General features: G+C 34.6%; 1 protein-coding gene across 2 annotated transcripts; it reads right to left on the bottom strand.

The window, feature by feature from the left end:
• Positions 1 to 555: 555 nt before the first annotated feature.
• Positions 556 to 3,280, bottom strand: LOC140957573 (protein PNS1). 2 transcript variants are annotated; one of them, XM_073414886.1, is made up of 5 exons: positions 3,061 to 3,280; positions 2,570 to 2,932; positions 1,567 to 2,481; positions 1,158 to 1,391; positions 556 to 972 (listed from the first exon to the last, which is right to left on the bottom strand). In XM_073414886.1, exons 1-5 carry the CDS (start codon positions 3,076 to 3,078, stop codon positions 796 to 798), a joined length of 1,707 nt encoding a protein of 568 aa, XP_073270987.1. In that variant the 5' UTR covers positions 3,079 to 3,280; the 3' UTR covers positions 556 to 795. The 2 variants fall into 2 exon arrangements, with proteins under 2 accessions (XP_073270987.1, XP_073270988.1); XM_073414887.1 differs by having other exon boundaries at positions 1,567 to 2,478; positions 3,061 to 3,278.
• Positions 3,281 to 12,468: the final 9,188 nt, after the last annotated feature.

Raw genomic sequence — 12,468 nt, 5'->3', positions numbered from 1 at the left:
CCTTTCACTTCTAATTTGATACCAATCAACTTGTGCACTTAATAGAATAACAAATTTTGTTATAATTAAAATCAAAATTGTTAGCATTCCGTAGCTCAAGAAATCGAGAATATCATTTTAAAATAGTATCTTGTAACTTTTGTCGCATATACCAAGCAGTACAAACCAATTAAAGGAGAGGGCCAAAATGCAACCTTTTGTGCCCATCTTTGGTCCTCTTGCCTTTTGGCCCATCTTTGGTCCTCCCCCCATCCCTCTTTACAAGAATCTCATGGCCACTTAATTATTGTCCCTTATGAGGAAAATTTCGAAAATCTGTTCGACCTGAAATTTTAATTTCATCATATTACCGTATCACATATTCTTATTTTTAACTAATTGAAATTATGAACATGATAAAGTTATCAATATCGTTTTATATGAATTCAACTGATAGAATTTAATTAAAACTTTCTTTCTTTTAAGTTCAATGTAACATACCTTTCCCACTTGCCTAACATTTGATCATACTCACCCTTCACTATCAAAGCATTTAATTTCCACCACTCTTGTCGGAAAGATCATCTTCAATTATTGATTGGAATATTTTCTTTGGATCCCAATCAAATACAATATACTCCAAACTTGAACATACACACAAAATAATAAATCGCTTTCCAATACCAAGATACACATTTGATTGATTCGACACATACCACATTTATGCATGTGTATCAAATGAAGCTCGATTAGTACAAATTAGTAGTATATACACATGGGTCGAATGCGAAAAAATTTAAGAGTTTCAGTCCATGATTATCTCATGAATCTACGAGGAACTCTAGGAGTTGGCACGGCCACGTCTCGACCAGATTTTATCAAGTCTATTCGATCTTGTATGGTTTTATCAAAGAGCCTGTTGTCTGGATTCTCAGCATAGCAGACGTAGTAACAACTTACACAGGCATGGGGTAACGCCATTGCTATCCTAGTCTGTCACAATGCCAAAGCAACCAAAGTATTAGTCACAGAATCGAGCATGTATACTTCCAAGTTGTGTTTGAAAGTAAATGATGAGCGTTCGCAGAATCATTCACAAACTTGCTTCAAGCGTGCCTGTGATGCATCCAACGTACAAAATATAGGAAAGAAACCAATCATTTTGGAATAGAACAAACCATTAGGTAACCTATGAACGCAGCCAGTATGGCGAGGGTGGCCATGTAGCCTCGGTAGGTGGTGGACGTCCAAGCAACGACGACAATCGTACAAATCGAGCCACTGCAGATGCCGGTGAGAAAGCAAATGGCACTTGTTATATCAGAATCAACAACCACCTCCATTTCTCTCTTTTTAAAGAGTTCCCATGTGTCTTGTGATGCCTTGACAAAACCTTTTCCGTATGCAGCAATCTGAACATATTATATTGATCACATGTATTTCGTTAAAGATAGTAAGAAAGGAACAACTCCGATAGGTCATAAGCCCAAAAGTTGGGGTGGAATCAGAAAACTAGCCTATTATCTATAGAGAAGTTGTTACCAAGTTTATTGACCTTCCAAAATTTCAATAGTAGCAGACTATTACCTGAACATAGGCCCAGCCGTTGCCGCGGCTGAATATAGATTCCATCACTCTCAGACAACAATGTGCACAAGAAAACATGAATTCGTCTTCACCTTCGATCAAATTCAGCCCTCGTGCTACTATCCTAAGCGCCTCGATGGCGGGAACAAAGAGCGACCCAAGGCTAGCGCTTCCCAAATTTTTCGACAATGCTCGTTGGAAACAGAATTGAGTACTTGACTGCATTCCTCTAAGGTAATACAGAGCAATCACTCTACTGACTGTCATGTTAGCCACATTCCTCATTACCTCAGCTACCCACGCAAGACTCAGTACCAATACTATTATAACCAAAGCCGGTGGAACATAGAAATTGAAAGCCCCAATCACTGCAAAGATCCAAACTGACATCCACAAGAATCCAGCACCAAGCATCCAATAAATAGGATGGTTTATATCATGGAATTTCGCGGCGGGCTCGAGGGCTTTGATGAAAAGCCTGGAACAAAAACTAGTTCTTTGGGTAACCCAACATGCGTAGAGTCCATTACCTATGGCAAAAGCAATGAACAAGACTCCAACCCCATCAGTGGCCGGCATTTGGAAGCAGATTAGAAGGATTCCGGCGGATAACGAAAGGGCAAAAGAACTCCAAATAATGAAATGAACCATGAATCTAGGCCATAATCTCACTGCTTTTTGCCATATAAATGCTAATGTTATGCTAAGAAAAGATGCAGCCTCAACTTGAGGCAAAAAATGCATCACTACCCTCTTCTCTTCCCTTTTCGTTCTCCCTTCTCGTAACAAGCCTTGCACCCCCTTGAATATCAAAAACCCCATTAGCCCGATAGCAAGGACTATGTGCAGAAGGAACAAAACCAGAGAAAACTTGTTTGTGTATGACCTTGAATTCAATGATGCCACCGATTGCTGCTGGTAGAAAACAAACAAAACCCAGAAAATACATCCAATCCAAATCCAAGAAAATGAATTTATTTAATTTAAAAGCTTAGTTTTTTACTTGTGGCGTAGGTGTGGAGCGAGGCTGCTGCAGAGGCGAAGGCGAGGGGCGAGGCTGCTGCAGCGGCGAAGACGAGGGGCGAGGCTGCTGCAGAGGCGAAGGCGAGGGGCGAGGCTGCTGTTGATATGGAGAAGATGCAGCAACCCTTGTGGCATTATCTATCACCAGTCTTAAAGGATTTGTATTGCTCAATCTTTGCATTCTCGACATGTGAAATCCACTCGGAGGATGGGTTTCAACCGTTGATTCTTGACGACTGTGAATATTCATTTCACCTTTTTCCAAATCCTTTATTTCTTCCCTTTTATCCTCATTCTCTTCTGATTCTGCCATTGATTCTTCTTCTTCTCTGTGCACAACAACCTACAATATGTAACCGCAACTAATTAAATGAATTGAGGGGGATGAAAAAACAGATATCTCAAGAAATACATAGTCTAACTATTCCTCCAAAGGGTTGTTCAAGATTAGGCGGTGGTGGGTTGCCTTACTGGTTCTGTAGCACCCATTCGACGGAGTAAGAGGCGGCGCGTGATGATGAGGTGTCTGGTATGATCCCACAGATGAACGTTAGATTTGGTTTTTTTGTGTTTGGTGATGCAGCGGCCGTGGCTCCCCTTCTATTATTTTCTTGCTTTTAAGTATTATTAATAATTACTCAGACAAGTACATTTTTCTTAACCACGCGCAGTTTGAAAGTTCGAGCCACTCACGCGCCACCATGGCAGAGGAATCCACCATTTAAAGCGAGGCAAATGTGGAGCTGTAATCTGATGTGGGTAGGTCCACGGCGGCTGATTTTTTTGATAATTGTCCACGTGATAAATTTTGGTCAAATTTGGAGACTGAATTTAGTAAGTTCAATTTACCGAATCTAATGTTTCGACAAAATAATGTTACTGAATAAAAAGAGGAATGGAAATGAAGAAACTCACCGGTCGCCACAGGTTGAGAAGAACTTTGGAGAAGAAGAAAAAGGCTTCAAAATCGAGATTCACAAATCGTCGAATGTGATGAAAAACTCTATTGTTGATCGAAGAAATAAGAAATGAAATGAGAGCTTTAGGAAATATATATAAATGAAGTTTGGATATTATCTATTATGTAAGTCGTATGCAATGAAAAAGACGGTCAGAAATTTTTATTTTTTTATCTTGTACAATGAGCTTTTGAGTTCGTATAATTTATGGTACATTTATAAAAATATTAAGCTCACAAATTGTGTTAATATAAAAATATTAAACTCACAAAAATATTAAGCTTTGATAATTTTAAATACGAACCGAATAATATTCGAGACCATTAGAAAAGCCAGTGAAGAAGTTGCTCAATATGCCCTCCTTGGTCACACAAATAAACAATTAAACAAGTTATACATGGATGTACGAATAGTTTTAAATTTTAATACTCAGTAACATTTATCTAAAATCATGAAAATAATTTTAGAAATAACTTTTAAAACGTAAATTTTAATTTGTAAAAGTGTAATTAGATTATGTAACAATTAATGGTTTTTACCTTTTCCTTGGGGTAAATTGAGAAAAAATATCCAAGCCTAACCTTAATTTTATTTTAATCCCCTCCACATCAAAACTTTGTTTTCACTATCTAAAAGAATTTAAAAGGACAAAAATAACCTTACATGTGATATATTAAATGATTGATTTTCTTGGGCCGAAAATGGTATCAGAGCGAGGTAAAATTATTTCAAACATATAAATTTATTATTACTGACGTAATTAAATGTTTGAGGAAGAGAATTTTCTCAAATTACATGAATCTGAACCCAGGTTCGAGATTAATTATTTATAGAAATTATTCTAGAACTCTAGAATATTTGAAACAGGAAGATCTAACCAATGTGAGATATCAAGAAAGAACTTATCAGAGTCTTAAGGTAAATTTATGATTCAAAATGATAGGTTTCTAGAAATAGTACCGAATTCCTCTAAACTCTCTGGAGATCTTAGAGAAATTCAAAAGACAGTATAGAATTATGGCAATATGCTATATTATACCACAAAATATGAAAAAAAATCCTTGAAAATCAGGAAGAAATTCTTGGAATATTAAAAGATATTTGAACAAGAATTCAAAACCTAGAACAACAACCAAGTTCTAGTAAAAGAACTCAGAAGGAAGGTTATCACCATCATTTGGTACTGAACCCTTATTACATCAAAAAAAAGATGGCCAAAGTGATATAAAAACATTTATATAAAAAGAAAAGATGATCAATCTAATCAAAACAGTCTCAAAAAAAGACATTAATCTGATGACAATTTTAAAAAAGATTGGTCTAGAGGATCTACAAGACCTTGCAGAATCCTTTGCAAATCTCAAGGTTATAGATCTAAAGATGAACACAACTGAGGGTGAACAACCCCCAATAACTTGGTTATCTTCACAAGAACCACCAAGATAAAGCGTGGGATATCAGAATATAAATATGAGAAAATCCCAACCAATTATTTAAACTGGCGGAGAATCACACCCAACGGGAACAAGGTCAAGGAAGAATCAAATTCCTTTGCACCAAACACTTATGAGAAATATGTTTTAAAACATATACATCCTTATGGGGTTATGCTTGACCTAGATGTATTAGACTTCAAAAACAGAGAAGATCTCATAGATGATTGGACATCCGCTATGAGAATCGTAGTAGGAACACTTGATCTCAACAGAGAAGGATTCATTAAACTTCTAGAAATAAGTCTTATGAGATGAATTAAAATTTCTTAGGACATGATTTCGGTAGAAACCAAAGAATCAGTCATAGCCGGAGAATCTCTTAGCGAGATAACGTGAAGAATGACTACACTTTTTAAAATACAATTCACAGGAGTAGACTATTTTAACAGTCAAGATACAGAGAATGAAAAGAAATATACTCAAACTCTGTATAGTTTTGAATTACATGATATATGTTTAGTGGATGAATACATTATGTTGTTAACAAAATATAGATGAAATTAAAGAGTCAAAGAAGATATATATAACGTCCCGAAAATCTGAAGGTCCACGTAAATCACATGCATGCAAGTTATTAAATTTCTTTTGTATTTTATTAAATTGTTTTAAAGCATTAAATGCATGTTTATTTTATTAATTTGTGTTTAATTATTTTTTGTGCATTTTATGCATAATTCATGTATGATAGGATTTAATTCATGAAAATTTAGAAGTCAATGTATTAAAGATTTTTAAGTTGCATTTCGCGCTCGAACGAGTAACAATGAATTATAAGGAAAAGTATTTTATTATATGATTAAATTTTATTAATTTATTTAAGGTGTTTTTAAGTGTGTTTTGCAAAAATGAGCTTTATTGGGTATTTTTACCCGCAAGATTTTATTTTTATCGGGAACACAAATTTTATCGAATCTGGGGAATTTTTGAGGGTTCGACTATTATTTTCAAAAAAGTTTCAACACGAAATATTTTTCGAAATGTGTTTGGATTTAATGGGCCTACTTTTAAACTTGTTGCGCTTAAAATCTTTTTTAACTTTTAATTAAACAATATAGGGCCCACTATCTTTATTTAACTATTTAAATAATACTTAATCATCCCCTAAACCTAATATTTATTTAAATCAGCTGACACCTCCCCACCTCCACTCATTTCTCTCGGCTTTCAGCAGTACAACACAAAACTTCCATTGGCCAAGTGGTTTCTTTCGAGAAAAATTCTCCGGCGCTTCTCCCGACATCCGTTCTTCGACATTCTTGCGTAGAAATCATCAAGGCATGCTTGTATTTCGTTTGCTCATCACTCGCTCCGTTAATATGCTGAAAATCATGTATTTGTTTAGAAATTTATTGATCTACATTGTGTTCACGTTTTTGAGAAAAGTTTGATGTGAATCTTGATTTCTTGTGCATAAAACTCACGCTTTGTACTTCTTCAGTACAACACCAGAACCAGCAGGAAAAGTTTCTCACGAAGCCTTTCATTTCATCAAATTAAGGATGCCAGATGTTAATGCTAAAAAATTTATCGAATATCTTCCGACAGAAGAAACACCCCTTGTTGCTTCAATAACTGAAGATCTATGAGTCTGTCTAACCGACATGGACAAAGTCAAGTTTTCGTTTAAATTTTATCATAATTCAGTAAACGGATCTTTCATGTTAAATACTATTACAGAAAAAATAACAAGTTTTGCAGAAGATATATTAAAAAAAAAAATAAATCTTTTATGGAATAGAAAGTTGGCGGGGAGTAAAGAAACTCGTCGAAAATTCTGCAACATGGCTCATGTGAGAAGATGGTCAGAACATATCTGCCAAGAATGCCCAAATCAATAAGATTCAGAATTTAGTAAGGGCTTCAGACCTCGATCAGACAAGAAGCATCTTGCAGAAACAGAACCAAGTGGTGAAGGACCACAACCACGTTTTCCTTGGGGACATTAAAAATTTAAGAATCCTCGACAAAAATAAGTGGACATGTGACCCTAATCACTTTTCCATGGAGATGACAAAAGATAAAGATTCCCCGACAAATGCAAAGTAGGCATGTGATTTTCCCACTAACAAAAGGACTTGAACCCAAATACCACCTATAAATATATAGTAAATGAGAATAAGAAAATCACACAAGAATTAAAACAAAGTTTGGAACCAAAGAAAATGTATCATACATATCTCAAATTTTCCAAAAGACGGATTAAGGCAACAAGAAAGCAGCTGGTGATTTTCAAAGATCTATACAAAATTTTGCAAGAAGCGGGTAATGAAATTGATAAACATAAAAATTATACATTAATTAAATGTTTTATAATATAAATATATAGTTTTTGTTTTATTAAATGTTTAAATATTATATGTTTTATAATAAATTGTATAAAATATAAGTTGTTGTGTAATTACAAGTTTTTACTATTTTTTACAGGTTCGATAAAACAAGAATAAACTTGGCGTTGCAAATGAGATTAAGATGATTCTTGGACCTGCAGAAAGTTGATTATAATATCTACAATATTGTTGACAAGCATGAGATAAAAATTCTCTCACAATTGGGATCAAATTAAGCAACAAATAAAGTTACCAAAGGAGTGACAGTTTTACCATACTCTAGTATTTTGACCATATCTATCAAATTACTTTGTCAAATGGTTTGAAAAAAATACCACAACTAGACAACTTAATTATCCACATGTTTCTTTTTATGTGAAGAAGCAAATTCGGAGAAGAAGATTTTCAAAAGTGATGTGTAATATAATATAATATCTTGGAACACCAATTAAGACTTATGTGTAAAAAAAATAATATTTTATTTGTGGTTGTCTCCCCAAATTTGGCTATAAATAGGGGTGCATTGTAATGTATTGAGATATCCCTCATTCTATGAACAAACCTTTGAGTTCATAATATTTCTCTCTATATTTTTCCTTTATTTCTTCATTTAAATACAATTAGCATGTTAATTTCATATTCAAAGTTTTACACTTTGAATAATGAATAGCTAACTTCCTAAAGTTGAGATGATAAGGTGAAACTCTTGGCATGATAATAAGGTTATTAAAAGGTAAGAATCTATGTTTTATATTATTTAATCATTATTTATTGTTTATGTTATATTTATTTCTTTAAGCATTTTTATACCCTACTTATAAGTGGGAGTTTTGATTTATTGTTGCTATATGTTACACTAAATTCTTGGAACCATTTAAATGTTTGTTTGGTATTACCAACCATTTAAAGTGGATGCCTTGATTTATTATATACGAATATATTATAATATTAAATTCTTGGAACCATTTAAATATTTGTTTGGTTTTACCAACCATTTAAAGTGGGAACCTTGATTTACTCTATATTGTTCGTTAATTTTAACTTTATTAAAATAACAAGAGTGGATCCTTTAATCTCAACAGTTAAAATTTGAACAATTAAAATTTACCCATCAAAGATTCAAACAATTAAAATTAAAAAGAAACAAAAACAAAAACAAACAAAAAGACATTGTAGTGGACTTGTAATTACCTTAGCTTCCATGTGGATACGATATCGGACTCACCGAATTATACTACTTGTGGACAACCTGCTCTTGGGTGTGCAACAATCAAAGTGACAACAAATTTTTGGCGCCGTTGCCGGAGAAGTATAATTTAATTTCAAGTCTATTTAATTTTGTTTATAGTTTATTTTTCTTTATTTGAATTTTTATTGCTTTTGTGTGTTTCGATTCTTTTGCATTTGCATTTGTATGAGCATTTGGTCACGAACACTTAGTGGTCGACTCATTCGAAATAACCCTTTATTTTCACAAAACATGGCGGCAGAACCCATCCAAGAAAATGAAGATGAAATTCAATCTCAACATGATCATGATAGACGAAGAACACTTAGAGATCACATGAATCCTACACGTACTAGTGCACCTTCATGTCTAGTTTTTCCCCCCGATGCATCTCATTTCAATTTTAAGCCTGGTATTATCCAACTTTTACCCAATTTTCATGTCTTAGATTCTGAAAATTCATACATGCATTTACGAGAGTTTGAAGAAGTGTGCAACACATATAATGATCTAAATTGTAGCATGAACACCATTCGACTTAAGCTTTTTCTTTTTTCTTTAAAAGATAAAGCTAAAACTTGGCTACAAAATTTTAGATTGGGATCCATTCGAACTTGGGATGAATTGCAACAACAATTTTTGAAAATTTTTTTTTCCATCTCATAGAACAAATTCTTTCAAAGGCAAATCATCACTTTCACTCAAAAACAAAGAGAAAATTTTTTATCAGTGTTGGGATAGATATAAAGAATTGCTTAATCTTTGTCCACATCATGGTTTTGAAATTTGGATCGTTGTTTCTCAATTTTATGAAGGCTTAACACCTAAAGATAGGCAAATGGTTGAATTTATGTGTAATGGAACATTTGAAGATAAAGATCCAAATGAGACAATTGAGTATCTCGATTCATTAGCTGAAAATGTTCAAAATTGGGACACTATAGGTACAATCGAACCATCAAACAAGATTCAATCTCCTACATCTGGTGGAGGTATGTACACTCTCAAAGATGAACATGATCTTCAAGCTAGATTTACCTCTTTGGCAAGAAAAGTTGAGGCACTTGAATTGAAAAAGAATAGTCAATTAAAATCTGTTGAAGAAATTGCATGTCACATCTGTGATACAAGTGATCATTCTACAAAAGATTGTCCCACTTTGCCTTCTTTTAAAGAATGTTTCCATGAACAAGCCAATGTTTTAAACAATCTCAAAAGGCCAAATTTTGAACCATTTTCTCAAAGTTACAATCCAGGTTGGCGAAATCATCCAAATTTTAGTTGGAGGAATGATAATGATGCACAATTTTCACAACCACATTTCCAAAATCAACAAAATTTTCAAAATTATGCACCTTATGTTCCTCCACCTAAAAAGAATTTGGAAGATATATTGAATTCTTTCATTGCAAAGCAAGAGTCTATCAATACTCAAACTGCTCAAACCATGACAGATTTGAAAGATACTCTTGCTAAATTTGCATATGCACTTAATGTTCATGAAAAAGGTAAATTTCCTTCACAACCACAGCCTAATCCCAAGGATCATCATTCACAAACTGGAACTTCTCGAACTCAACCGATGGATCATGTAAAATCTGTTATTACCCTTCGAAGTGGTACGGTTGTGGAAAAATCCATTCTTGAACCTTGTGAAGATAATGATAAATCAACTCCAAAGGGTAAGGAAGTGGAACCCATAACTTGCGAAAAGGAGGTTCAACAGACAGTGTCACCACCATTCCCTCATGCATTGATAAATACGAAAAAATCAAATTTGAATTCTGATATATATGATATTTTTAAACAAGTAAAAGTTAATATTCTTTTATTAGATGCAATAAAACAGGTAACATCATATGCCAAATTTTTGAAAGACTTGTGCACTGTGAAAAGAAAAATGAATGTGAAAAAGAAAGCATTTTTAGCCGAACAAGTAAGTGCAATCATTCAAAATAATAATGCTTTGAAATACAAAGACCCTGGTTGTCCTACTATTTCTTGTATTATTGGAGAACAAAAGATTAAAAAAGTCTTGCTTGACCTTGGAGCTAGTGTGAATTTACTTCCATATTCAGTTTATCAAGAACTCAATCTACGCGAGTTAAAACCTACTTCGGTAACACTTTTACTTGCTGATAGATCTGTTAAAGTGCCAAGAGGTATGGTAGAAGACGTGTTGGTCCAAGTTGATAACTTTGTATATCATGTCGATTTCATAGTTTTAGATACACAACCTATCGAAGTTTGTAATGCAATTCCTGTAATTTTAGGTCGTCCATTTTTAGCAACTTCTAATGCTCTTATTGTAACGCCCCGAAAATTTAAAGGTCCACGCAAACCACATGCATGCAATTATTAAATTCTCTTGTATTTTAATTAAATGTTTTAATTGCATTAATTGAATTATGTTGTGCATATTTGCATGTTTAAAATTATATTTTCTACATGGTTGGATTAAAATGTATTTTAAAAGATTATTCGAGTTGCGATCGAGGAACGGAGACCAAAGGCTGAAAAATAGAAAATATTTTTATTAAAGAATTGTTTTTAATTATTTAAAGTAAAAGTGCTGCTTTTTCTTATTTTTGAAAATAAGGGGTTTTGAGGTGATTTTATACGCCGGGACGTAAATTTTATCGGTGTTGGTTTTCAACAAAAATACGAACTTTTTGGCAACCCGGCTATTAAATTCACAAACTTATTTTTACTAAAACTATTTTAATATTTTAAATAAATCCTAATTAAGACTAATGGGCCTAATTATATGCTTAATAGGCCTAAGCCTTAATTAGCGAAATAATTAACTATATAATATGTTAAATCACCTAAACCCTACAAAAAAAAAACGCCGACGCCTCACTTTATGAAAGTTGGGCACAATCTCCACCTAAACCACACGGCACACACATGCATAAATATTGAGGCAAATTTTTGAGAATTTGCCAAGGAAGCTTCAAGCCAAAGGTCTTGTCCGTTCTTCGACGTTGTCAACGAAAAATCGTGCGTAAAATACGCAAAGACACGCCTATTCTTTCCTTCAAAAACATCATCACATCATATTATATTTTTATGCATGAAAATTTTGGAGAAAACAAGTAAAACCTCAAGGATTTTCGGATTTGTGACTTATGCTAAACTTTTTGCTTGGTTTTTCCTTCAAAAATCATGTGTTTGTTTTGTTTAAGGGCTGCCATGATATAGGTTATGAATAAGCATGGTTTATACAAAATATAGAGTCCTAGGATCACACTAAAAACGTTTTACAGCATGGGGCAAAACAAGCTGGAAGCTTGCTTGGACTGTAGTGCTTCTTGGCTCACGGCTTTGGGTGTGTAAGGGCTTGGCTTTGGCTTGGTTGGGACCAGGGCCTGGCTAGGGACGTGGTAGGGTCAAGGGAAGAGTCCTAGCCATGCTAGGACTCGAGACCATGGGCTAGGGAGGAGTCCTTGTTGAGAAGGACTCCACCCGAGAGAAAGCCCAAGGGGCTGTGCAGATTTCAGAAATTTGTGCAGGGAGGAGGGCTCGGCCAGGGGGCTTGGGCTGGGCTAGGTTAGGTCCTTAGGGTCATAGAAGGATGCTAGAGGGGTTGGTTCAGGGTCTGGTATGGTTTGGTTTAGCAAGGGCCGAGCAAGAACATGAAACCATGAGGAGAAGCCATTAGCGCAGGTTGTTGTGCAGAGTTCAGTGGGTTGCTGCTCACGTCCAAGGGCTTGGGCTAGGTTTGGGCTGGGTCTGGGCATGGTCCAGGGTGGTTTGGGGCAGGTTGGGTCAAGTGGTTAGGGGCTGGAAGTGTCCTAGTTAGGCTAGGAGTCCTAAATATCCTAGGAGAAGCACACACGTACACATGCAGGTTTTTGGGCAAAGTT

The sequence above is a fragment of the Primulina huaijiensis genome, chromosome 14 (assembly GCF_012295235.1).
Source record: "Primulina huaijiensis isolate GDHJ02 chromosome 14, ASM1229523v2, whole genome shotgun sequence".
Taxonomy (NCBI): domain Eukaryota; kingdom Viridiplantae; phylum Streptophyta; class Magnoliopsida; order Lamiales; family Gesneriaceae; genus Primulina; species Primulina huaijiensis.
Note: the sequence above shows the minus strand (reverse complement) of the source record. Positions and strands in the feature narration are given on the sequence as shown.

Coding starts and splice junctions, on each gene's coding strand:
- LOC140957573 (XM_073414886.1), bottom strand. Junction 1,392..1,566: donor ACGGCTGGGCCTATGTTCAG/GTAATAGTCTGC, acceptor TAATATGTTCAG/ATTGCTGCATACGGAAAAGG. Junction 973..1,157: donor CGTTCATAGGTTACCTAATG/GTTTGTTCTATT, acceptor GCATTGTGACAG/ACTAGGATAGCAATGGCGTT.